This window comes from Heptranchias perlo, chromosome 28, assembly GCF_035084215.1.
Source record: "Heptranchias perlo isolate sHepPer1 chromosome 28, sHepPer1.hap1, whole genome shotgun sequence".
Classification (NCBI taxonomy): Eukaryota; Metazoa; Chordata; class Chondrichthyes; order Hexanchiformes; family Hexanchidae; genus Heptranchias; species Heptranchias perlo.
The window spans coordinates 20,872,850-20,896,123 of NC_090352.1; the positions used below are offsets into that span (position 1 = coordinate 20,872,850).

The 23,274-nt window shown below is 45.5% G+C and overlaps 1 protein-coding gene across 1 annotated transcript in view; it reads right to left on the bottom strand.

Moving 5' to 3' along the window:
* LOC137344911 (double C2-like domain-containing protein beta) overlaps nucleotides 1-23,274 on the bottom strand; it is a 194,017-nt gene that overhangs the window by 93,486 nt on the left and 77,257 nt on the right. The window contains exon 4 of the mRNA XM_068008186.1: nucleotides 6,724-6,833. Coding sequence (XP_067864287.1) covers nucleotides 6,724-6,833 — 110 coding nt within the window. The remainder of the gene's footprint in view (nucleotides 1-6,723; nucleotides 6,834-23,274) is intronic.

A 23,274-nucleotide genomic window follows, 5' to 3' on the forward strand; every position in this document is an offset into this window, starting at 1 on the left:
GTAATTGCTTGCTGGTCATTATGCTCTAATGTTCATTTTTGCCAGTCTCAATAAGATTTACAGTATAAGTCACATCTACATCTGTCTATCATTAGTACTCTATTGCCTGAGTGCAATAGGAAATTTCATATTGGTAAAAATAGAGTTACAAAGTTCCCATTGTTCACTATGTGGTATTTTGTCTAACAGCATGACAAACATTGAAAATGTTTGGTTACAATGAGTTCCTTAAACCAGAATATTCTTGCTGTGTTTGCTAACTTTGTTCTCTTTGGAGATTGAAAGTTTGAAAACCCTTGATCATTATTTTGTCTTAAATAAACTTACGTTTGGTGTCAGATTTTTACATGGGCCTCTCATTTTCAAATAATTTTTCTCAAAACTCTAAGTGAAACAATAGATCCATGGGTCTGTGGAGCAGTATATTATCATTATGCTTCAAAGACCTTGGGGTAAATTTTAAATGCCAAGACCGGGGACGGATGGGGAATAAAAATCCTACGTTTTCAGAGCAGGACCGTATCCAGGCTCCAACACGCCTGCTTCCGGGTTTAACCCGGGCAGATTTGTCTGCGTGTGGAGAGCAGACACCAGGAAGTTCGCCCGCCCCCCCACCCCCCGCCAACTCAAAGCCGGCAGGCCGATACTTAAAAGGGCAATGGACCTCATTGAGATACTTGAGGTACTTAATATTTTGTGTATTGGAATAATAAAACAAATTTAACCTTACCCGTTTGGGTTTCCCATCGCTTCTGAATCACGAAGGGCCTGATCCATGAGGTGAGTGCCTTTATTGCACTGATTGTGGACCCAGAGGAGCAGGAATGGCCCAACAAGCTCACCTGGCCGGCAGGACCCCCCGGTCTCTTCCTCCGCTCCCCCCCCACCCCGGTCTCTTCCTCCCCCCTCACCCCCGTCTCTTCCTCCACCCCCCCACCCCCGACTCTTCATCCCCCCCACCCCCGTCTCTTCCTCCCCCCCACCCCCGTCTCTTCCTCCCCCCCACCCCCGTCTCTTCCTCCCCCCCCACCCTCTTCCTCGCCCCCCCGTCTCTTCCTCGCCCCCCAGTCTCTTCCTTGCGCCCCCACGCCCCCGATCTCTTCCTCCCCCCCCACCCCTGTCTCTTCCTTCCCCCCCGTCTCTTCCTTCCCCCCCCAACCCTCTTCCTGCCCACCCCGGTCTATTCCTCCCCCCCCACCCTCTTCCTAGCCCCCCCCCTCTTCCTAGCCCCCCCCCCGGTCTCTTCCACCCCTCCCACCCACCCCCCCCCCACCTTCTTTACCCCCCCCCACCCTCTCCTTCGCCCCTCCCGTCTCTTCCTCGCCCCCTGGGTCTCTTCCCCCCCCCGGTCTCTTCCCCCCACCCCGGTCCCTTCCCCCCACCCGCTTCCTTGCCCCCCCCACCCCGGTCTCTTCCCCCCACCCTCTTCCTCGCCCCCCCCCATGTCTCTTCCCCCCACCCTCTTCCTCGCCCCCCACCCCCGGTCTCTTCCCCCCACCCTCTTCCTCGCCCCCCACCCCCGGTCTCTTCCCCCCACCCTCTTCCTCGCCCCCCCCCCCGACCCCGGTCTCTTCCTCGCAACCGCCCCCCCCCCCCCCCCACCACCCCGGTCTCTTCCTCGCAGCACCCCCCCCCCCTCCCCCCACCCCGGTCTCTTCCTCGCCGCCCCCCCCCCCCTCCCACCACCCCGGTCTCTTCCTCGCCGCCGCCCCCCCCTCCCACCACCCCGGTCTCTTCCTCGCACCCCCCCCCCCCACCCCGGTCTCTTCCTCGCCGCCCCCCCCCCCTCCCCACCCCAGTCTCTTCCTCGCCGCCCCCCCCACCACGTCTCTTCCTCGCCGCCCCCCCCTCCCCCCCTCCCCCCCCCACCACCACCATCACCACCCCGGTCTCTTCCACGCCCCCCCTCTCCCCCAAACCACCCCGGTCTCTTCCTCGCCCCCCCCCCACCCCGGTCTCTTCCTCCCCCCCCCACCCCGGTCTCTTCCTCCCCCCCCCCACACCGGTCTCTTCCTCCCCCCACCTCCCACCCCGGTCTCTTCCTCCCCCCCCCACCCCGGTCTCTTCCTCCCCCCCCCCCACCCCGGTCTCTTCCTCCCCCCACCTCCCACCCCGGTCTCTTTCTCCCCCCCCCCACACCGGCCTCTTCCTTGCACACCCCCCCACCTCGGTCTCTTCCTCCCCCCCCCCCACCCCGGTCTCTTCCTCCCCCCGCCACACTGGTCTCTTCCTCCCCCCGCCACACTGGTCTCTTCCTCGCCCCCCCCCCCCCAACCACCCCGGTCTCTTCCTTGCCGCCCCCCCCCCCCCCCAACCACCCCGGTCTCTTCCTCGCCCCCCCCCCCCCCCACCCCGGTCTCTTTCTCCCCCCCCACCCCGGTCTCTTTCTTCCTCCCCCCCTCCCCACCCCGGTCTCTTCCTCCCCCCCCCCCCACCCCGGTCTCTTCCTCCACCCCCCCCCCACCCCGGTCTCTTCCTCCCCCCCCCCACCCCGGTCTCTTCCTCCCCCTCCCCCCCCACCCCGGTCTCTTCCTCCCCCCCCCCCAACCCCGGTCTCTTCCTCACCCCCCCCCCGCCCCCAGCCACCCCGGTCTCTTCCTCACCCCCCCCCCGCCCCCAGCCACCCCGGTCTCTTCCTCGCCCCCCCCCCACCACCCCGGTCTCTTCCTCGCCCCCCCCCCCACCACCCCGGTCTCTTCCTCGCCCCCCCCCCCCCCCGCCCCCAACCACCCCGGTCTCTTCCTCGCCCCCCACCCCCCCACCACGGTCTCTTCTTCGCACCCCCCCGCCCCCAACCACCCCGGTCTCTTCCTCGCCCCCCCACCCCCCACCACTCCGGTCTCTTCCTCGCCCCCCCCCCCCACCACCCCGGTCTCTTCCTCGCCGCCCCCCCCACCACCCCGGTCTCTTCCTCGCCCCCCCCCCCCGCCACCCCGGTCTCTTCCTCGCCCCCCCCCCCCCACCACCCCGGTCTCTTCCTCGCCCCCCCCCCCCCACCACCCCGGTCTCTTCCTCGCCCCCCCCCCCCCCCCCACCACCCCGGTCTCTTCCTCGCCCCCCCCCCCCACCACCCCGGTCTCTTCCTCGCCCCCCCCCCCCCCCCCACCACCCCGGTCTCTTCCTCGCTCCCCCCCCCACCACCCCGGTCTCTTCCTCGCTCCCCCCCCCACCACCCCGGTCTCTTCCTCGCTCCCCCCCCCACCACCCCGGTCTCTTCCTCGCTCCCCCCCCCACCACCCCGGTCTCTTCCTCGCTCCCCCCCCCACCACCCCGGTCTCTTCCTCGCTCCCCCCCCCACCACCCCGGTCTCTTCCTCGCTCCCCCCCCCACCACCCCGGTCTCTTCCTCGCTCCCCCCCCCACCACCCCGGTCTCTTCCTCGCTCCCCCCCCCCACCACCCCGGTCTCTTCCTCGCTCCCCCCCCCACCACCCCGGTCTCTTCCTCGCTCCCCCCCCCACCACCCCGGTCTCTTCCTCGCTCCCCCCCCCACCACCCCGGTCTCTTCCTCGCTCCCCCCCCCCACCACCCCGGTCTCTTCCTCGCTCCCCCCCCCCACCACCCCGGTCTCTTCCTCGCTCCCCCCCCCACCACCCCGGTCTCTTCCTCGCTCCCCCCCCCCACCACCCCGGTCTCTTCCTCGCTCCCCCCCCCACCACCCCGGTCTCTTCCTCGCCCCCCCCCCACCACCCCGGTCTCTTCCTCGCTCCCCCCCCCACCACCCCGGTCTCTTCCTCGCTCCCCCCCCCCACCACCCCGGTCTCTTCCTCGCTCCCCCCCCCACCACCCCGGTCTCTTCCTCGCTCCCCCCCCCACCACCCCGGTCTCTTCCTCGCTCCCCCCCCCACCACCCCGGTCTCTTCCTCGCCCCCCCACCCCACCACCCCGGACTCTTCCTTTTAAAAACTGTGAATACGGAAGCAAATCTGGAAGTCAACAAACAATTCCTAAGGATATAGTGCCAATATAAATATCTGTAATACTTCATCGGTGTCAGGTCAGGGATTAAAACCCTGCTACCGTAATGACAGCAGACAGTACTATTTGTAACTAGTCAATGCCGAGTGCCGGGCCACGGTTAAGTAACCAGGCCACCTCCAGAGAGTGCCAAAGGCGTCAGGTAGATGAGTGTCTGGAGGAGGTAGTGGGAGGTTAGGATCAGATCAGCCATGATCTTATTAAATGGCGGAGCAGGCTCGAAGAGCCGATTGGCCTACTCCTACTCCTATTTCTTATGTTCATATGACCCTTGATGGAGGAAATGCCATTAAAAGGTAGATGAGCAAATCCTTGAATTACCAACAGCATCCACAATTTGGAAGCCGTCTTGCAACTGCAATACATAACAAGTCAATGAAAGCAACTTTGGATATTCTGAAACACACGACTAGGGTCCAGGTGTGAAGGACAGTCATAGGAGCTCCTATGATAGTCAAACAATGGCTTATGGCTTATAATTCAACATAAGATGCATCCTGTAAGCTGCAAAGTTTCATTTTAATACAATAGTATTGGTTATGCATCAATAAATTTACATATAGTCTCATGATAATGTTTTCCAAGCAATTAAACTAAAACGTTATGCATGACCCTATGAAGTCTGAGATGTATGACCTTTCTGGCACAAGATACAGTTGCTTTTAAATGTCACAAAATACGGAATCCTATTATTACAAACCTGAGGCTCTTTATGTAACTGGAAAGAAAGATACAAATTCTATGACTTTCCAATGATAATCACAATCATAGTTATTGGTAAATTCAAGAGCAAATCCACTGAAATCAACAAAAATTATGTCAAAATAGGAATACTTTGATTTGTGTCAAGATTTTATAAATATCACAATTTGCCAATAGAAACATATTTCCATATCATTGTAATATGTAATATATTTTGTGCATATATGAACCTGAGAACCCCACACTATAGAACTGCGGGACACTGGTTAATTAGTTCTAAAGTGAATAAGACGGGACTGAAAAAACATTGTACCACAACATGTGATAATTATTCATTGTTTGTAATCATTAAAATTTGCTTTTTAATGGACAGGTCATTTTAATTAGAATTTAGAAGTGTCTTCCTCTCATATGAAACCAGTGGTCTGTCGTTTAGTGCAATTGTCAGTTGCCAGGGTTACTAGATGCATGAAGAACATTTTATCACAGACAAATAGTTGCCTGCGCTATATACATTTATATATATATATATACCTTGCAATGAGTTAATTTGGTACAGAGGAGCTGCCAGTTTAATTGGATTTTGCATTGGTTGATTATTCAAATTTAAAACATTGTCAGTTAAGATGTTAGAGGGTTAAGAGCATTCTTGTATATCTAATAGGTTGAGGGGACTGCAATACATTCATTTATATCCAAACTTTAAAAAGAATCAAGCACATCACTTCAAAAATATCCCCCCTCCCATCCTATCCCACCAATAAACCCTTCTATATATTTCTTGGTAAAATGTCCACAAAATATTACAGCACAAAAGCATGCCATTTGGCCCAACAATTCTCGGAAGGTGCTTTTCTCCACGTGTCTTAACCGGATCTCATTCTCCCGCTCATTCCCTGTGTCCTTTGGTATTTTTTTTCCCTTTCAAGCATCTATCTTTTAAAAAAAAATATGGATTTTGCTTTGACAATGGTTTGTGGTAGAACATTCCACATTATAATCATCCTCTGTGTTACAATTTTTTTTCTAACTTCCCCTTTAATTCTTTCTGTAATTATCTTAAGTTTGTGCCCTCTCATTACCATCTCATCAACCAGTGGAGACAATCCATCACCTTATCACAACTGTCATAATTTTTGGATTTTTGTGCTAGATATTCTCTCCAGTTCAGTGTCACCAGAAGCTCTCATTAGCAGATGATCCAGGGTGCACCATTTACTGCCCAATATCTGGTTAAATGACAGCAAAGCACAAATTGTAACAGAGCATATTTGTTCTGTATGCCAGCTACTGAAATCTATCACAATGCCATGTGAATTCTCCAGTCTTTATGGAATGCGACTGAAGTAGTACTTTAGCGAGGTGAGACCCAGCTTCAAACCATCAACTAATTCATTTTACATTGAATGCCTGAGTGAACAGCATAAAGTTATCATGTGGAGAGCAATCAATTTTCCTATGCTCCTTGGTTATGAAAAATAATAAAGATGCAACTTACTAACTTTATAACATTCACTATATAAACCTCTGAAAGCTAAGCTGTCTCAGGCTTTTGAAACATAGGCTGTGAGAACCCAGATTACCTTGGTCTGAGAGACAGAGAAAGATAGTGAGAGATTTCTCTGTCTCCTACCTTAATACCCCATCACAGATCTCCGAAGTACACCATTCACAATATCTTTGCAATTTGAGAAATTTCCTTTTACCTCCAGCCTTTGTTCTCCCCAATCCACGTGGCCATGTTCCGCTTAATTCCATGCCACAAGTCTCTTGTGTGGTACTTTATCAAATGCTTTTTGACAATCCATATAAACACATCCATTGCATTCCTTCCTGTCTCCTCTCGCTTATTTCTTCAAAAGCTTTTATAAAATTGGTCAAGCACGATCTTCCTTTTAAAATTCCAAGCTGACCAACCGGATTAACTCATGTTTCTCCAAACATTTAGTAATTTCCTTTCCCTAAACTTCAGCAGACCTTCCCTTTGATATCTGAAATGATTTAAACCATTTCAAAGTTTTCAAGATATTAAAATTTAATTTTACCTTAATGTCTTCCGTACCATGTCCTCATCAGTGATTCCATAGTAAGTGAGAGTCTCATTCCAGACTGGATTCAAAGTATTTCGTAAAGTCTTTGTCCTTAGTTTGTTGGCCTAAAACCAAACAGTACAAAATAATTTAATTTAATTTAATTTTACAGTGTGGTTTAATAAATCTCAAAACTTGATTCGTACATAAATGTTTATATAGTTTCTCATTTAAGCTTTACTATTTTCAATATTCAATCTTTTCTTATTTGTTTGCTTATAACTGACAGAATAGTTCACTGAATGTTACTATGCACTTTTTTGGCATATAGGATAGTTTGATTATTCAGTAGACACCATGGACTGTATTTTACAATGCTCTCCCTTGACTTCACTGTCCTCCCTACACCCGCCCCTCCATATAACCTCTCCTACCCATATTCATGGCCACCCCTTGAGCTTGCCATCTCCCACGGCCTCTCTACTCCCAGAATCCATCACTGAAAAGGCCATCTCTGACCACTTCATTGTATCCCTCACCACCCACATCCCCCTATCCCCTTTCAAGCCCGCTTGCTTCTGTGTCCAGCAGAGGGAATGGGATGGTAATTTATGCACCCCCATTTCCAATGCGCAACTGCCCCATTCCTGACCGAAAACGGGGATGAAAATTGCTCCCAGACCCTTGCAGCCACTGGTGATTAGGAGGGCTGAAATGTTCACATTCACATCAGACTCCTTTTATAAGGCTCTCCTGGCTAAATCAGGATTTTCTCAATTTTCATTGAGCCATTTAGCACAAAGATTGTACACTCCCCAGCTGGATCCACGAGTCTTCAATAATAGGTGGCTCTTTAGCTGCTTAATAAGTGTTAAAAAGAACATTGCCACAGGCACGTAATGATCAACTGCTAATTCTTCGTTCCCACTAATGAAAACACATTCTCAGGAAGTGCACATTTGAAAACAGCCCATTATTCATTTTCAATAGCAGGACAAAGATAACAAAAAGAAAGAAGCTTTTTTCCTGTTTTTCCAGAATAGAGGAAAATACAGCCCAACTGCTGAAAAATTTACTGTGGAGTGAAGCCACCAGCTCACGCCCATGGAATAAGTACAGGCTTCCAACAGGGTCATTTAATCATTTACTTTCACATCTCAATGATTAAAGCCCCGCAGTGGGTCTATACAAGACAGCCTTACAACAAAAACATGGTACCTTAACAACTGGAAAGATGTCTCAAAGCCTTGCATCTACCAGAAAAGTCTCACCTCTAAATGTTATACATGTCACAGTTAGAAATTGTGTCGCATTTTCATTTGATTAACTCAAATATATTAATAAAACAATAACAAATTATAACTGAATAGATAGGGTTCCTACTTATGAACAAATTGTATTTTTTTTTAAGTGTCAGAAACCAGGCATTTCCTGCTGGTTTCATGCGACCTTGATTTATTGATGAATCCCAAAGGAGAGGAACCAGAGATTTTCAAGCAGCTGTCTATCTAGATGCAAAAGCCTGGAAATTCCTGGGGCAGAGTAATGGGGCTGAGCAGAACATACCCTTACCCCGTGTAGAGGGAAACCGGGGAATTATAGACCAGTTAGCCTAGCATCTGTTGTGGGGAAATTGCTGGAGTCTATAATTAAAGATAGGGTGACTGAACACTTCGCGAATTTTCAGTTAATCAGAGAGAGCCAGCATGGATTTGTGAAAGGTAGGTCGTGCCTGACAAACCTGATTGAATTTTTTTGAAGAGGTGACTAAAGTAGTGGACAGGGGAATGTCAATGGATGTTATTTATATGGACTTCCAGAAGGCATTTGATAAGGTCCCACATAAGAGACTGTTAGCTAAGATAGAAGCCCATGGAAAAGTACGGACTTGGTTAGGAAATTGGCTGAGCGAAAGGCGACAGAGAGTAGGGATAATTGGTAAGTATTCACATTGGCAGGTTGTGACTAGTGGAGTCCTGCAGGGATCTGTCTTGGGGCCTCAATTATTCACAATATTTATTAATGACTTAGATGAAGGCATAGAAAGTCTCATATCTAAGTTTGCTGATGACACAAAGATTGGTGGCATTGTAAGCAGTGTAGATGAAAACATAAAATTACAAAGCAATATTGATAGATTGGGTGAATGGGCAAAACTGTGGCAAATGGAATTCAATGTAGACAAATGTGAGGTCATCCACTTTGGATCAAAAAAGGATAGAACAGGGTACTTTCTAAATGGTAAAAAGTTAAAAACAGTGGATGGCCAAAGAGACGTAGGGGTTCAGGTACATAGATCATTGAAGTGTCATGAACAGGTGCAGAAAATAATCAATAAGGCTAATGGAATGCTGGCCTTTATATCTAGAGAACTAGAGTACAAGGGGGCAGAAGTTATGCTGCAGCTATACAAAACCTTGGTTAGACCGCACCTGGAGTACCGTGAGCAGTTCTGGGCACTACACCTTCGGAAGGACATATTGGCCTTGTAGGTTTACGAGAATGATACCCAGATTTCAAGGATTAAGTTACGAGGAGAGATTACAAATTGGGGTTGTATTCTCTAGAGTTTCGAAGGGTAAGGGGTGATCTGATCGAAGTTTATAAGATATTAAGGGGAATGGATAGGGTGGATAGAGAGAAACTATTTCTGCTGGTTGAGGATTCTAGGAGTAGGGGACACAGTCTAAAAATTAGAGCCAGACCTTTCAGGAGTGAGATTAGAAAACATTTCTACATACAAAGGGTGGTAGAAGTTTGGAACTCTCTTCCGCAAACGGCAATTGATACTAGCTCAATTGCTAAATTTAAATGTAAGATAGATAGCTTTTTGGCAACCAAAGGTATTAAGGGATATGGGCCAAAGGCAGGTATATGGAGTTAGATCACAGATCAGCCATGATCTTACCAAATGGCGGAGCAGGTACGAGGGGCTGAATGGCCTACTCCTGTTCCTATGTTCCTATGTAAGTGTTCCATATCCTGTCTAAAATCTCTGGGTCAGAAATATTTGTACAATGTGCCCTCCAGTGGGGAGGAGAGATAATGCCGTGGCATCTTGTCACAGCTTAATAGGGCCATTATGCCAGCCAAGGAGATTTAAAAAAATTTACAAATCTTGCACACACAGCTGACTTTTAAATTTGCCTCTTTCCCAAACACCATTTCACACATTTTGGGCCCCATTTCCATCAGACCTGATCCTGGCATTCTGTGTACACTTACAATATTCAAGTGCACTTAGCATTGGGGTCTATAGAGAGAAGATTTATAGAGTTCCGGTGGGTGATGTAATTCTGCCAGTCCCGCCTCTTCTGATGATGAGTGTGGGGGGGCAGATAAAAGAAATACGTAACCCTAGTTCTGGCGGAATTTGGAAGTGCACACAAAAAGGGAACAGAGATCCAGCAGAACCAGGTCAGCACCAATTCCTCGCTTGCTTGCCCAGATAATGGTAGCTTTGCACTGCCAGAGGCCAGGAATTTTGGGGCTAAACGGTCCTGAGCATCACCAATTAGCCTCTAATAAACCTCAGGATGTAACATTGTAGCCTGTTAAAACACACCTCCACCATTAGCAGACAGTTTTCCTTAAAGCAATCCCTTTATGCCCTTTAGGAAAGTGGTAAAGATGTGAAATCTTCCCTCATTATGGTACAATCCATTGTATGCTTTATGGAGTAATGCCACTGTCATTATAAAACACCATGTCCACTGATTTATTCTGAGCAACCCAGAAGAAATTCACTTGTGCTAATAATCACTGCTACAAAATCTAAAGGGATTATTGTAGAGTTAGCACCTGACACAAACTTATAGGGTGTCTGCCAAGCACACACAGCCAGATGGCCTTTCCACTCAGTGCCACTGAAGAAACAGACAATGTGTTGGGCAAGGCATAGACACTGGTTTCCTTCCAAAAGGTAATGTTGTAAGGAAATCATATCCTTTTTTTTCTCTTCTGCCCTGCACTTTCTCATTTATGAACAGTCAAATGATCTACTATCAAATAATCATATCTCCTTATATGCACCTCTCATTTCCTCATAATAGTCCATTATCTTTGCCCAAATCAACAACAGCAGAGGACGGCTTTTTTTTGGAAATAAATTCAAATCATCAGTGATTTGTCAAACACTTGCTTCATGGTTTGGCTTTTAATAATTTAATAACATGGTAATTGCCAGTCTTAGCAGCTAAATGCTTTGCTTGCAACCTCAAAAGTTTGGCGGTGACTAAACTGATATTGATAGAAAAATTGATTGACGTAAAACAAATTCAGAGTTACTTTATGATTCATTCTGTATTAACTGAAAGTTTAATTCACAGTTTAAAATTCAGTCTTTTTCATCACAAGGTTGTTTCTTTGCAAGTTGTACTGCAGCAACCCATCAAGTTCACTTTGGCTGCACTTCCCTTCCTTGTGACTTCTATCATCGAGGTGGACAAGAGCAGCAATATTGCGGCAACACCATCCCCTCCAAGTCACACGCGATCCTGACTTGGACATATATTGCCGTTGCTTCATCATTGCTCGATCAATATCCTGGAATTCCATAACTAACATGATTGTGGGAGCATCATCGCCACAAGAACTGCAGTGGTGCAAGGAGAAGACCCACTAACACCTTCTCAGGGCAACTAGGGATCGGCAATAAACGCAGCCTTGCTAGCAATGGCCACATTCCAAGAACAAATAAAAAAAAGCCTGAGGCATTGTTTGCACTGAAAGAAAAACACTGAAAAGTATTATTCAATTATTTATAGTTTATAATATTCTAAATGTATATAGGGTCATTGAAGTTTACAGTACCACTGACACTGCTCTTTTTATGTAATGCCACACACATAACCCTGTTTGTTGACTCATAGGACGTTCTAGTCTGAATCATTCTCTTGTAATGTGTCACAAGCTTACTTTTTGAGTCCATGTTCTTGAAGGTTGTATGATATATTTTTTTATTAATATCATCACTTCAAACTCAAACATAACATTAGGAAACTAAAGATGCCAAAGAAAAGATGACTAAAAACAACTTCTTTGTGTAAAATGAACCCTTGTGACTCATTAGTGGGGAAAGTAATAGAGGTGACTAGCATAGATGCATTTAAGGACAAACACCTGAGGGAGAAAGGAATAGAAGGATATGCTGATAGGGTTAGATGAAGTAGGGAGGGAGGTGGCTCACATGGAGCATAAACACAGGCATAGACTGGTTGGGCCAACTGGCCTGTTTCTGGTCTGTACATTCTATGTAATTCTATGTAATGCTCAGGCTTTCAAATTTGATGGACCATTCTGTTTGTGGGGGAAAAATTCCTCTGTGTGCAGCAAAGCTGTAAACCCCTTTATAAAGAATGGATTTACTCAGAGGAATTCCTCTCTCCATTTACTTTGAATCAACAAATATTCCTATCAGATCTCATTGTAATATGGTGCCATTAGTTGCAACTTATGCGCCAATTATAGATTAAAATTAATTTAAATTTGGAGCCACAGAATCCAACAGACTTTCAAGATCATTCGCCATTGAAGCAGCTTGATGTATATGTTGCATAAACATTTAATCAGTCAATAAGAACTGTTGGTGGTTGCCCACATCATCCTAAAAAAAAACTAGCATAAACCTGACACACTGAATGAAGGGTGTCCAATGTGGGCCTGTCAGATGCACCACCATCAAACTGAAGGATGTAGAGCAAGGGCGGAGGGATTATTATGTCCCAGAGGTCTCTGCTCTGGATCAGGAGATCATCGAGGTGGACCCAGATACTAAGAAGATGCTGAAGCTACTGGACTTTGGCAGTTTGTCCAATTTACAGGTCATACAGCCTTCAGTAGGAATGGCCCTCAGGTCCTCAAGAATCTAAAATTAGTTGTACGAAATTGTAAAAAAAAAACAATGGAAAAAAATGCTAAACAATAGCTTCAAAAAAGCTGACAGTCAAGAATGACCCTGTTTATAAGCTTAGAAAATGTGAAAACAAATAGTTCTGCTGGCTTGTATCTTAAGCTGCCGGTAAACTCAACATTCCTTCACTCATATTGGAGGAAAAGAACAACATATCATGAAAACCTGAAAGGTGAACACAAATGTTGGAGCACAAAACAGCTGGTGCATTTCTAAGAGGGAGTGCAAGCCTACTCCTCCTCCTCCAAAAAATTTGATTTTTACATCGAAAATGGCACAGTTGGGTAAATTTTAAACTATCACACTTCACAATTAATAGATTTTTAATCTACAAAAAGGAAAATCAAGGTGATATTTGGGTGTTCAACAAACCAACCAGACCATAATTTTTCAAAAGTTACCTCAGCAGTCACCCTTACACATCCACTGCTCCACACACACTCATTCATGGAGGCATTCTATTCCTTTCAGATCCAGTTCACTCCTTGATAGAGACACTCTCTCTTCCTCCAACTCTCCCAATCACACTGGCACTTTTCTCCCCCTTCAACCTAGTTCCAACCAGTACCCTTTTTCCTCTCCTCCGTTCAAGCTAGCATTCTTCTTCTCCCTCACCCCTACAAGCTTTCACTCCTCCCACCCACGAAAGAGGGCATTGTGTACACCTGTGATAAAAGGCTTGTCTAAATCCAATCGTTGGCAAAAATTAGCATTCATTTTCAGTGAAAAGAAAATGTATCAATGTAATCTATAAGAATTATTTGATGAACATCACGAGCTAGGAGTGGTATTTTCCCTTCCCTCCAGCGTCAACTGCAAATTAATGGATGAGCCACACTAGTGGGAGGGGCACAGATTTAAGGTGAGAGGGGAGAGATACAAAAGGATCCAGAGGGGCAATTTTTTCACTCAAAGGGTGGTGAGTGTCTGGAACGAGCTGCCAGAGGCAGTAGTAGAGGCGGGTACAATTTTGTCTTTTAAAAAGCATTTGGACAGTTACATGGGGAAGATGGGTATCGAGGGATATGGGCCAAGTGCAGGCAATTGGGACTAGCTTAGTGGTATAAACTGGGCGACATGGACATGTTGGGCCGAAGGGCCTGTTTCCATGTTGTAACTTCTATGATTCTAAATATATTTTCTCTTCTAATTCGCTAAACACTCAAGCCACTAATGTAATTCTCCACATATCCTGGATAGAATCAGACTTTCCATTAATCAGTCGGTGATTCTGATCCTTCTAACCAGATGTCCTACTTTAATTGATAGAATTGTGTTTTGTCCCCATCCTTCATTTCACAAAGCCAGAAGGATTAATGGAACAAATTACACTTCTTGTAAAGGTTCTTATTTTCCTAGTCCCATTCCTCCTTAATGGAGTTGATTTGCTGACTTGGCTTGAGAGAATCATATTTCCTCTCATTCTGAGATCAAGAAGATAGAACCATCAGCTTGGATGTTTGTCAAATTACAGAGAATCCTGTTAACTTTCACGCGATTCTAACATGCTGGAGCCTCCACCAACTCCAACTACATTCACTAGAGAGAAACATCTTTCTTCTCTATTCCTTGACTGAATTGAACCCTTCGTGAAAGATTAACAAGACAGTAAACAAGACTGTGTTGTTTTGCTTTACAAGCAGCCTCTGTTCCAAAAAGTGCAGCATATGATCAATACTGCAAGGACACAGCAATATTTCGTGCAGCACAACTTCCAAATAGAAGTGTGAGTGCTACTTCAGTTGCCAAAGGCAACTTGGACTGCAACTGGTAACGAGGCTTAGAATGGTCAAACAATCCTGGCAAATGGAAGAATGCTGGATTAAGGCTTGGAGGTTGGAAACTAATAACATAGGTTTGTGTTTATTTGAATAAAAATTAAAACTCTCTTTTGGATCTTTAATACAGTCCCATTCAGTATAGGATGTCATATATAGTCAGACAAGAATGACAGAAGGGCCAAGTATCCCATACAGCTTTGACTTTCAGCTCTTTTTTTCCAGATCCAATTTGACTTTTTGCCAAATAATTTTCACACCCAAAACCAATCCCCCCTTCCCCCATTAAATAGCTAGTAAGATTTAGCTTGTCTAACAATTAACTGATATCCACTGCCATCCACAGAAGTTATGTGCGAGCAGTCCAAAGTGATTTACCCTCTGGTTGCAGGCTCCTCTGCATCCTGCTGATTCATTGTGTAGGAAATCACAGGTGCAAACCCACTTCTTAAATGGTGTAATATATTGGTTCATCCACCACTCATTCTAATTCTAGTCATGCAGGTCAGAAATCAGGAAATTGAGTATTTGCTTTCCTGCAATCTTGTCAATTTCAAAAAAGACAGCACTTCAAGTTGCCATGAGTGTAGCAGCAACACAGAAGTAGTAGTAGGCCTGTAACTGAAACCGACATATATGCCTGAACTCAGTGAACAGGAAATGATAAATGGTTTTACATTTATACTTCATATTGGAATATTCAGTGGCTGATACAGCCTTGAGAAACAAATTAAAATCTTTACCTTTATTTTCTGCAACAATCCCAAATGGCATTGGCAGTTAATTGAGTGAAACAAGATTTTATGACACAACAAACAGTGGTATTTCAGTACTTTATTACAATTTACAGTCCACAGCCACAAACGGGCTAGGCTGTTTCTTTATTGATAAATCAAATATATTTTCAAATTCTTCATGTAGTTTAAATCATTTCTGATTCTTTCATTTTTCACTGTCAACTTGAGTCTGCATATAGATGTCAAGCTTTAGTTTATTGTCTCCATGAGGTTTAAAGGATCATTTGTGAAAGTAGTATATATTGAGAATATGATCAAGCAGCATTATTTGATGGTGTCGAAGCAGAATTGTAGCCTCAAATGCAATATTAGTTACAAGTGCGTTAACACATTTGTATGAAATTCCTCTGTTTAATAAAGGTGTTTGTTAATAATATTGCACAGTGTGATTTCAAGGCAGAAAAATATAAACTACGATCACTTTTATTTTATTCCTTCTTGGGATGTGGGTGACACTAGCAAGGCAGTATTTATTGTCCTAGGGACATTAAGAGTCAAACACATAGGTTTCCTTCCCTGAAGAACATTAGTGAACCAATTGGATTTTTAAACAATTTAATGGTCATTTTCTGGTGCTAATCCACAAATGACCAGATTTCTTAAATTCAGGTTCACAACTTGCTCAGTTAGGATTTAAACTTACTGGACTACAAATTTGTTGTCGCTGCACCCATGATTAAGGTGCAAAATGGGTGTCTAAGCATCCATTACGGTGCGCAGGCACACACATTCCACACCGGAAGTACATCGCCCACCATATCGGTAAAGACTCCTGTATAGGTGTCCAGGGCCCGCACCTGAAACAAGCTGACACAACTTCAGAAAGAGAATCTACTTGAGCAAGACAAAGACAGAGAGGAACACACCTGAGTAGAACATTGCGATGAGTCTCTCACCTTCTGACCCTCAAAGCCTCTCCACCATGTACAAGGCTCAAGACAGGAGTGTGATGGAATACCCATCACTTGTCTGGACAGGTGCAGCCGCAACAACACTCAAGAAGCTCGGCACCATTCTGGACAGAACAGCTTGTTTGATTGGTTCCCTGCCACTGGGCAATATCTAGCCCCTCTATCACTGATGAACTGTGGCTGCAATATGTACCATCTACAGGATGCACTCGCCAAGGTTACTTCAACAGAACCTCCCTCCCCTGTGACCTCTACCAATGAGAAGGACAAGAGCAGCAATGTTACACAATCACTATCACCTCCACATCACAAAACATCCTGACTTGGACATATTTCGCTATTCCCTCATTGTTACTGTGGTCAATTCATTTTTCATCCCTTTGCGGTTTACTGACATTTAAAACCTTGGTTTGTGACTCTTCCTTCTCCCTCTCAAACCTTATATCAAATTCAATCATACTATGCTCACTATTTGAAAGATGTTCCCTTCAGATTGTTAACTAATTCTGATTTGTTACTCATTACTAAATCTAGTATGGCTTGTTTCCTTGTTGGTTCTAAAACATATTGTTGTAGAAAACTGTCCCCATTACGTTCTAGAAATTTGTTGCTTTTGCTACTTGAGCTGTTCTACTTCTCCCAGTCTATGTGAAAATCAAAATCTCCCATTATAAGCACATTGTTTCTGCAACATGCTTCCCTGATTTCTGAATTTATTCATCCTCTCCACCACATCAAGAGGTCTGTAGACAACTCCTACCAGAGGCTTACAACCTTTGTTGTTCCTTAACTCTACTCATAGTGTTTCCATTGCCTAATCACCCTTACTGAAATCCCTTCTTTCTATTGCTGTAATTGTGTCACATATCAGCACAATGGCACAGAGTGCCTAATGAGCAGCGGTCCTGGCATAGCAACACTGGACTCAGAATGTCTGAAGCTTCCTAATTGACCTTATCAATCACACTTAAAAGCAGGAGAAACAAAGATGGGATTCTAACTTGCAGCCTGAATAGCAATTAAACTCTCAATTAAATCACCCAGTGTTTACTTAACTGCAATTAGATTTTGAAGTCTCAAAGGAATGCAGCTGTACTGTAGAAGCAAAATACATAACATAATGCTCCTGTCCTAATAAAACAGCACATCATCTGACTTACAATGAGAAACCCCATGCGATCCACTATATGTAAAAAAAAATCTTGTGTCTAATGTGCATCTGTCCATTACACTTCAAATGTCACACTTCAAAGTGTTAAAAGTATTTTAAAAATAGGAAAAAAGGCAGTTTCTGACCTTGACAACTTGGCCTGGGGTGAGAAATTTACAAGCAGCATGCAATTAGCCTCTAATTGACCCCAGGGTTTTGTAAATAGCTATAATTGCCTGAATTTGCCTGTTTACTTCACTTCCCACAGGAAATACTTGAGCAGTAGTCTTAAAGAGACAGGCCAGATTAAGCACAGTTGCAGGGAAACTCCAGGTCGTGCAATGAATTAGTCACCGGCTTCAGTGTTCAAATCCAGTCCAGATCGATGAATGAATGTTTCCTCTGTAGGCTGGTTGTAAGGGTACTAAATGAAATTAAATTAGATAGTTCCAATACGATTCCTAATGGAAATGGGCCCGCAGCACAAAACTGCCCTCATAAAAATAATTTAAACATGGGCCTACAGTACAAAATTATCCCTGCAAAAAATATTTTTTAAGAAAGAGAAAAAAATGTCACGATAAATCACAACTGTGTTCCAGACCACAGACGCCCTGCTAGTTTCTGTAAGGTTTATTAACCTTCTTGGATGAGCTGGGATGGTCAAGGAGAAAATGTTCACTGAAATTCACGAATTTTGAGGCAGAAAATAATTGTAGATTGAATATTGGGTCCCAGAATAGAATCACTCCAGGTTCAATTTTATTCATGCATTCGTTCTCTTCCCATCTCAGAAAATATGCAGAATTAAGACCAACACAGATACAGTTGTTTGTAGTCCGATTAACATTTCATTATGGTTAATAATGGCGTCAAGAGTCATAGCAAACAGTGCCATCTGTTGGGAGATCTGCCAATAGGATAGCTGTTAACTATTGGGATGTGTCAATTTGTCTATCGGCAGCATTTGCATTCTTGAATAGTGTAATGTTCTGCTGTATCACTGGAGGAAACTTATCAATATACACGGAGGACCTTCAATTCAAGACGACCAGGAAACAGGCAGTCATCAGGTCTAGTCTCTTGGACTCTCCAGAACTTCCACAGTGAAAAATGACTGCTAGAAACATTGGCCTAGAAACTCACTTGGGCCTGAAAACAGCGTGCAGCCAGCCACTCAGCACTACCCGCTCTATTCATTGGGTGCACGCCAGTTTGGGGGGTGGGAAAACGGGCTTCACTGATGCCACTTAAAAGCAGCCAACACCTTTTAAAGGGGAGGTGCACTCTGGCTGCAGACAACAGTGAAACATAGAAATGGCTGGAAGTACAGAGGGGTCACGCAGGTTCTGTGACACCTGCTTGGAGGCCCTGGTCCAGCATACAGCAGACGAACACACATGGATACCTGCTCAGGACTGTACTGCAAAATTCCTCCAGAACGGTTCAGGCAGCGAAAGCGTTGCTTGAGCCAACTGTCTGCTCGATAACGGTTCTGGTAGCAGCATGGCTCTCTTTGTTGGCCACCTCTGCAGCTGTGCCTGGGTTTCTGACGACAGCCATGAGCCAAGTCTGATGGGGAGCCCTTGTCACCTAGTAGCCAGCCAGTAACCTGATGGCCTGGTTGGAATAAAGGCAGCACGGAGGACTGGCGCAGGGATAAATGCATCATGACTGCTGCCAGGAAATCGGGCACAGACCTGCATGATATGCTGCCTGTGGCTGCAAACAAGCTGGACATTGAGGGAGTGGAATCACTTTCAATGCAGAAAGATCCCATTCTGGTGATGGGGAGCACACAGGCAATGTGGATGCAGTCTATTGCACCTTGCACCCTGGGGAAGCCTCCAATTCATTCGAAGCCTAGTGCTGTCCCATCCTGCTTTGCTCTGTCCATGGGGAAAGAGATGTGGGTGATTTCACCTGCTGCAGCCTGGAAGGAGTCTATTGTGGCTGCAGCAGGTGACATAGCTCGGTAATAGCCTTCTTTGTGAAGCAAAGGCAGCTGATACATTGCTCCTCAGAGAAGTTCAGGTAGGGGAAGTGCTCCCTGAAGACTGCTTTGGGTATGGCCTCCTGCACAATGCTCCTCTCCCAGCTTCTCCTGCTCTCTTCTTTAATGCTCCCCCTCATCCTCTAGCCCCAAAGGCAGACCTACCCGATCATTCATGACTGCAGTAAAACTATTTTGAAGGCAGCCAAAACAGTCCAAGTAGGGAAGGGGAGGGGCTCAGGGGGCAAGGTGCAGAGTTTCTAGGGTGTAATTTTAAATGTAAAAAAGCTGATATCAGATCAGAGGGAATGGTCCCAGATATTTCATACACTGTGGTCAAAACTGCCTTCTCTTAGCAATGCCAAAAAATGGCAATTTCATCATCAAAATGCACCAGAAGCAATATTATCAAGGTCATTGATTTATGGCTACTGAATAAGTGACATTTTTTATTACATATCTGGATTATTTTGGGGGATACTCCTTAATTGATCAGAGCTGCGTGTGGCATTTCTTCCACACACTCCAAATCTGATATGGTGCAGGGCAGTGCTGAAGCAGGCTGGAAGCAGATCCAAATACAAATTTACATGTTCAGCTGGTACATTTACCAGGGCTCCTCAGCAGAAAGCTCATTTTTATTTTCATAATGCACTCGATCACGTCTGGCCTCACTGGCACAAAGAATGGTTAAATTATGTTTTTCTTTTCTTTTTCAGTACTGCAATCAACAAAATGATATTTTATATGATTTCCCCTCCACATTATGAAATGTAAGCTATCGATGCAACACAACTGGGGATTGCTAGTACAAAATATTCCATCTGTGTTCCATATTATGTTAGTCAAAGTAGCAGTTTTATGGGCTAAGCTAGCATGTATACAGGAAGTCACGTTGATTAATATGATGCGAGCAGAAAGATTATATAAACGACCAACAAGACAATTTCTAACAAAAAAAAAATCTTTGTATATGTGTGTAGTAATATGTTGCACTGTGGACCAACATAACATCTCACTATGAGGGAGTGGAAACACCAGTGGAGGTTTTTAAATTACTTAATGATACACCTCTTAATAATTAAGTAACCTGCTGTGACCTAGACTGCTTGTGGGAAACAAAATCCAACTAATGGCAGGAGGTGGGATGTGTAAATTGTAATAAAACTCGAGTTTCTTACCACATGAAAGTGCTAGGGCGGTACAATTCAGTAGTTGCACCTTAAATGATTTGAGAGTCTTTTAATCCATATTTACAATATGCATCAGAAGCTGCTTTATGCTGGTTTATTAAGGCAATCAGTATATGTTTTTAACCTTACGCACTCCAGTAACAGAAGTGGCCAGACAAACAAGAAGTTAATTTTCTTGACAGGATCCTGCTGAATAAAAAAACAAGCAGAGGCCAGGTACATCACAGTATGAATATGAGAAAAGAATTTCTACAGCACAATTCACTATGTGGAGAATAAAACAATGGCTGGAATTGTGTTACAAGTCTGCAACACAATTGAGACATTTGACGATAACATAAGCTCTGGTGTGACGTGTAAGCTGTTCATGCTGTCATTCAAATCTTAAGAGTCTTAAAAGCACCTTAGACTTTAATACTACTTGATCTCCCATGGCATTGCACACGTGGAGTCAAGACCAAGGGCAATATTCTGGTCAAACAGGGTTAGCATGTAAGAGCATAATTGGATGAAAACAGGGGAACAGTGGGAAGGGAGAGGAGAGAGGAGGATAGGGGAGATAGGGAGGGTTGAGAGGAGTGGAGAAAATGAAATCAGAGAGGGTGGGGGCAGCAAGGACAAGAGAGAAAGGAGGAGGGGGATAGAGAAAGGAAGAGGGGGTTGGGGAAAGGAGGGCTGGGGTGAGGGTAGCAAGAGGATGGGTTGAGGCCAGCGAGGGGATGGGTTGAGGCCAGCGAGGGGATGGGTTGAGGCCAGCGAGGGGATGGGTTGAGGCCAGCGAGGGGATGGGTTGAGGCCAGCGAGGGGATGGGTTGAGGCCAGCGAGGGGATGGGTTGAGGCCAGCGAGGGGATGGGTTGAGGCCAGCGAGGGGATGGGTTGAGGCCAGCGAGGGGATGGGTTGAGGGAGGGTGCAGGAGGATGGGATAGAGGGAGAGGGGAAAAGGACATAAATTGATCAGGAGGAGGGAGTAAAGGCCACTAACTGTGCAGGGGGGAGAGGCAGACTGCGGGTGTAGTGGAGTGGGCAACATGCGGGAATGAAAACAGGCCAGGGGCTGGGGGAGAGGAACACAGACATTTATCAGCCAAACAGCATTTTTGAGGAGGCAGTGGGAGACCACACTGGGAGCCGTTGGGGTGGAGTAGGCCTGAGATATTATTGGACAGCGGGGGAGGCGGGCAGAGGGAGAGGGAGAGGGAGAGGGACGATAACTGTGGTGGCTCCCTTAGAAAAGGGAAGAGGTGGGGGCAGGTTTGGGGCTGAATTGGCCATAAGAGATGAGAGAGAGCAGATTTGGGTGGCAGACAGACCCGAGGGAAGGAGATAGCATGTCGAGATTGCCAAAGCAAGGAGCAAGGCTCATGAGGAAAGGCAGCCAATGTGATGGGAGCTCCACAAAACCAGACAAGGGGTGATATATTAAAAAAATAGAATTATATTTTTGTGTAAAAATTGCTCTTTCCCTCCGTTACTATCCTACATCAACAATGCTGATGGCATAAATAAGGGAGGCTCAGGGACGTAGCCTGCTCCATAGCAACACCAGCGCTGGGATTTTCCTCAGGAATTCTCCCGATTGGCTACCATTTGTGCATCTCTCCAGGACTTCTGCCAATCTTGCACCGAAGTTACATTCGCCAATCGGGAAAACCCTGAGGAACTTCCTGATGTCCAGAGCCTGAAATTGCAAGTAGGCTGGTTAACCAGTTTTTTTTAAACCATAACCTCTCAGAGTACTATGTTACAGCAATTGTTTTAGTAGCTAATGTTATAAGATATTTAACATTGAAAACCCAATGACAATGCCTTCTACAGGTAAATACTGACATTTCTAAAGTGGGTTTTCCCATTGACAAAGCATGACATAGGAGTGTTCAATGCTGAAGGGTTGCCAACCATCCAGGATTGTGCTGGTGTCTCCAGGAATTAAAGAATAATCTCCTGATCACAGCTGTGAGCAACCCAGGAGAAAAATCATAAGGGCTTAAAAAAATTGTGTTTTTAAAAATTTTCTTTGAAAACTTTTGTTTATTAACTATAAAAATATTGGCGATGAGGAAAAAAAGTTGCTTGACTTGGTGTGGTGGTTGGAGGCAGGAGGTCATGTGATGAAACCTCCAGGAATACATCCAACCAGAGTTGGCAACCTTAATTCCGAGATGGAATATTGTGATTAATCAAGCATTTTTAGTATATAATAGATATGTGCAACTATGGGGTTTATTTTAAAACAGAAAATTCTGGAAATGCACAACGGAATGATCAGCATTTGTGAGGGAAAGACAAGTTAATGCTTTCGTGCGATCCATCATCACAGCTGAAATGTTAATGTATCTTTAGGCACTTGCTGCACGTCTCCAGAACTTTCTGTTTTTTTTGGAACAAAGTGAGGTGGGACTTGGGGAACTAGATGTTGGGGCTTGTGCCAAGACGCCAATGGACTGAAGGGTCTGCAGAAGTCCTGGGGCACCCTGAAGAAAAGATCAAATGCAAGTAACCTTTGAGTTTGGAGTTTATACCCCTGCTTCAGATGATTTTCAGGCATTGGGACCTACTGGCAGCTGCCAGAATGCCCAATATCAGTGGCCAGGAGCACAGCTGCAGGTCTCTCTGTCCTCAAACTCTCTATTCCTCTGGCTCCAGCTCTTAAGCATCCCTCCCTTCACTCAACCATTGTTGGCTATGAATTCACCCACCTAATCCCCACGCTGTGGGATTTCCTCCCTAAACTCCCTTGCCTGTCCAATCCCCTCTTCTCCTTTAAGGCCCCCGATCTCATTTACCAAGCCCCATCCAGTCTCTCATTTCGCTTAGCACCAATTTTTTTCTT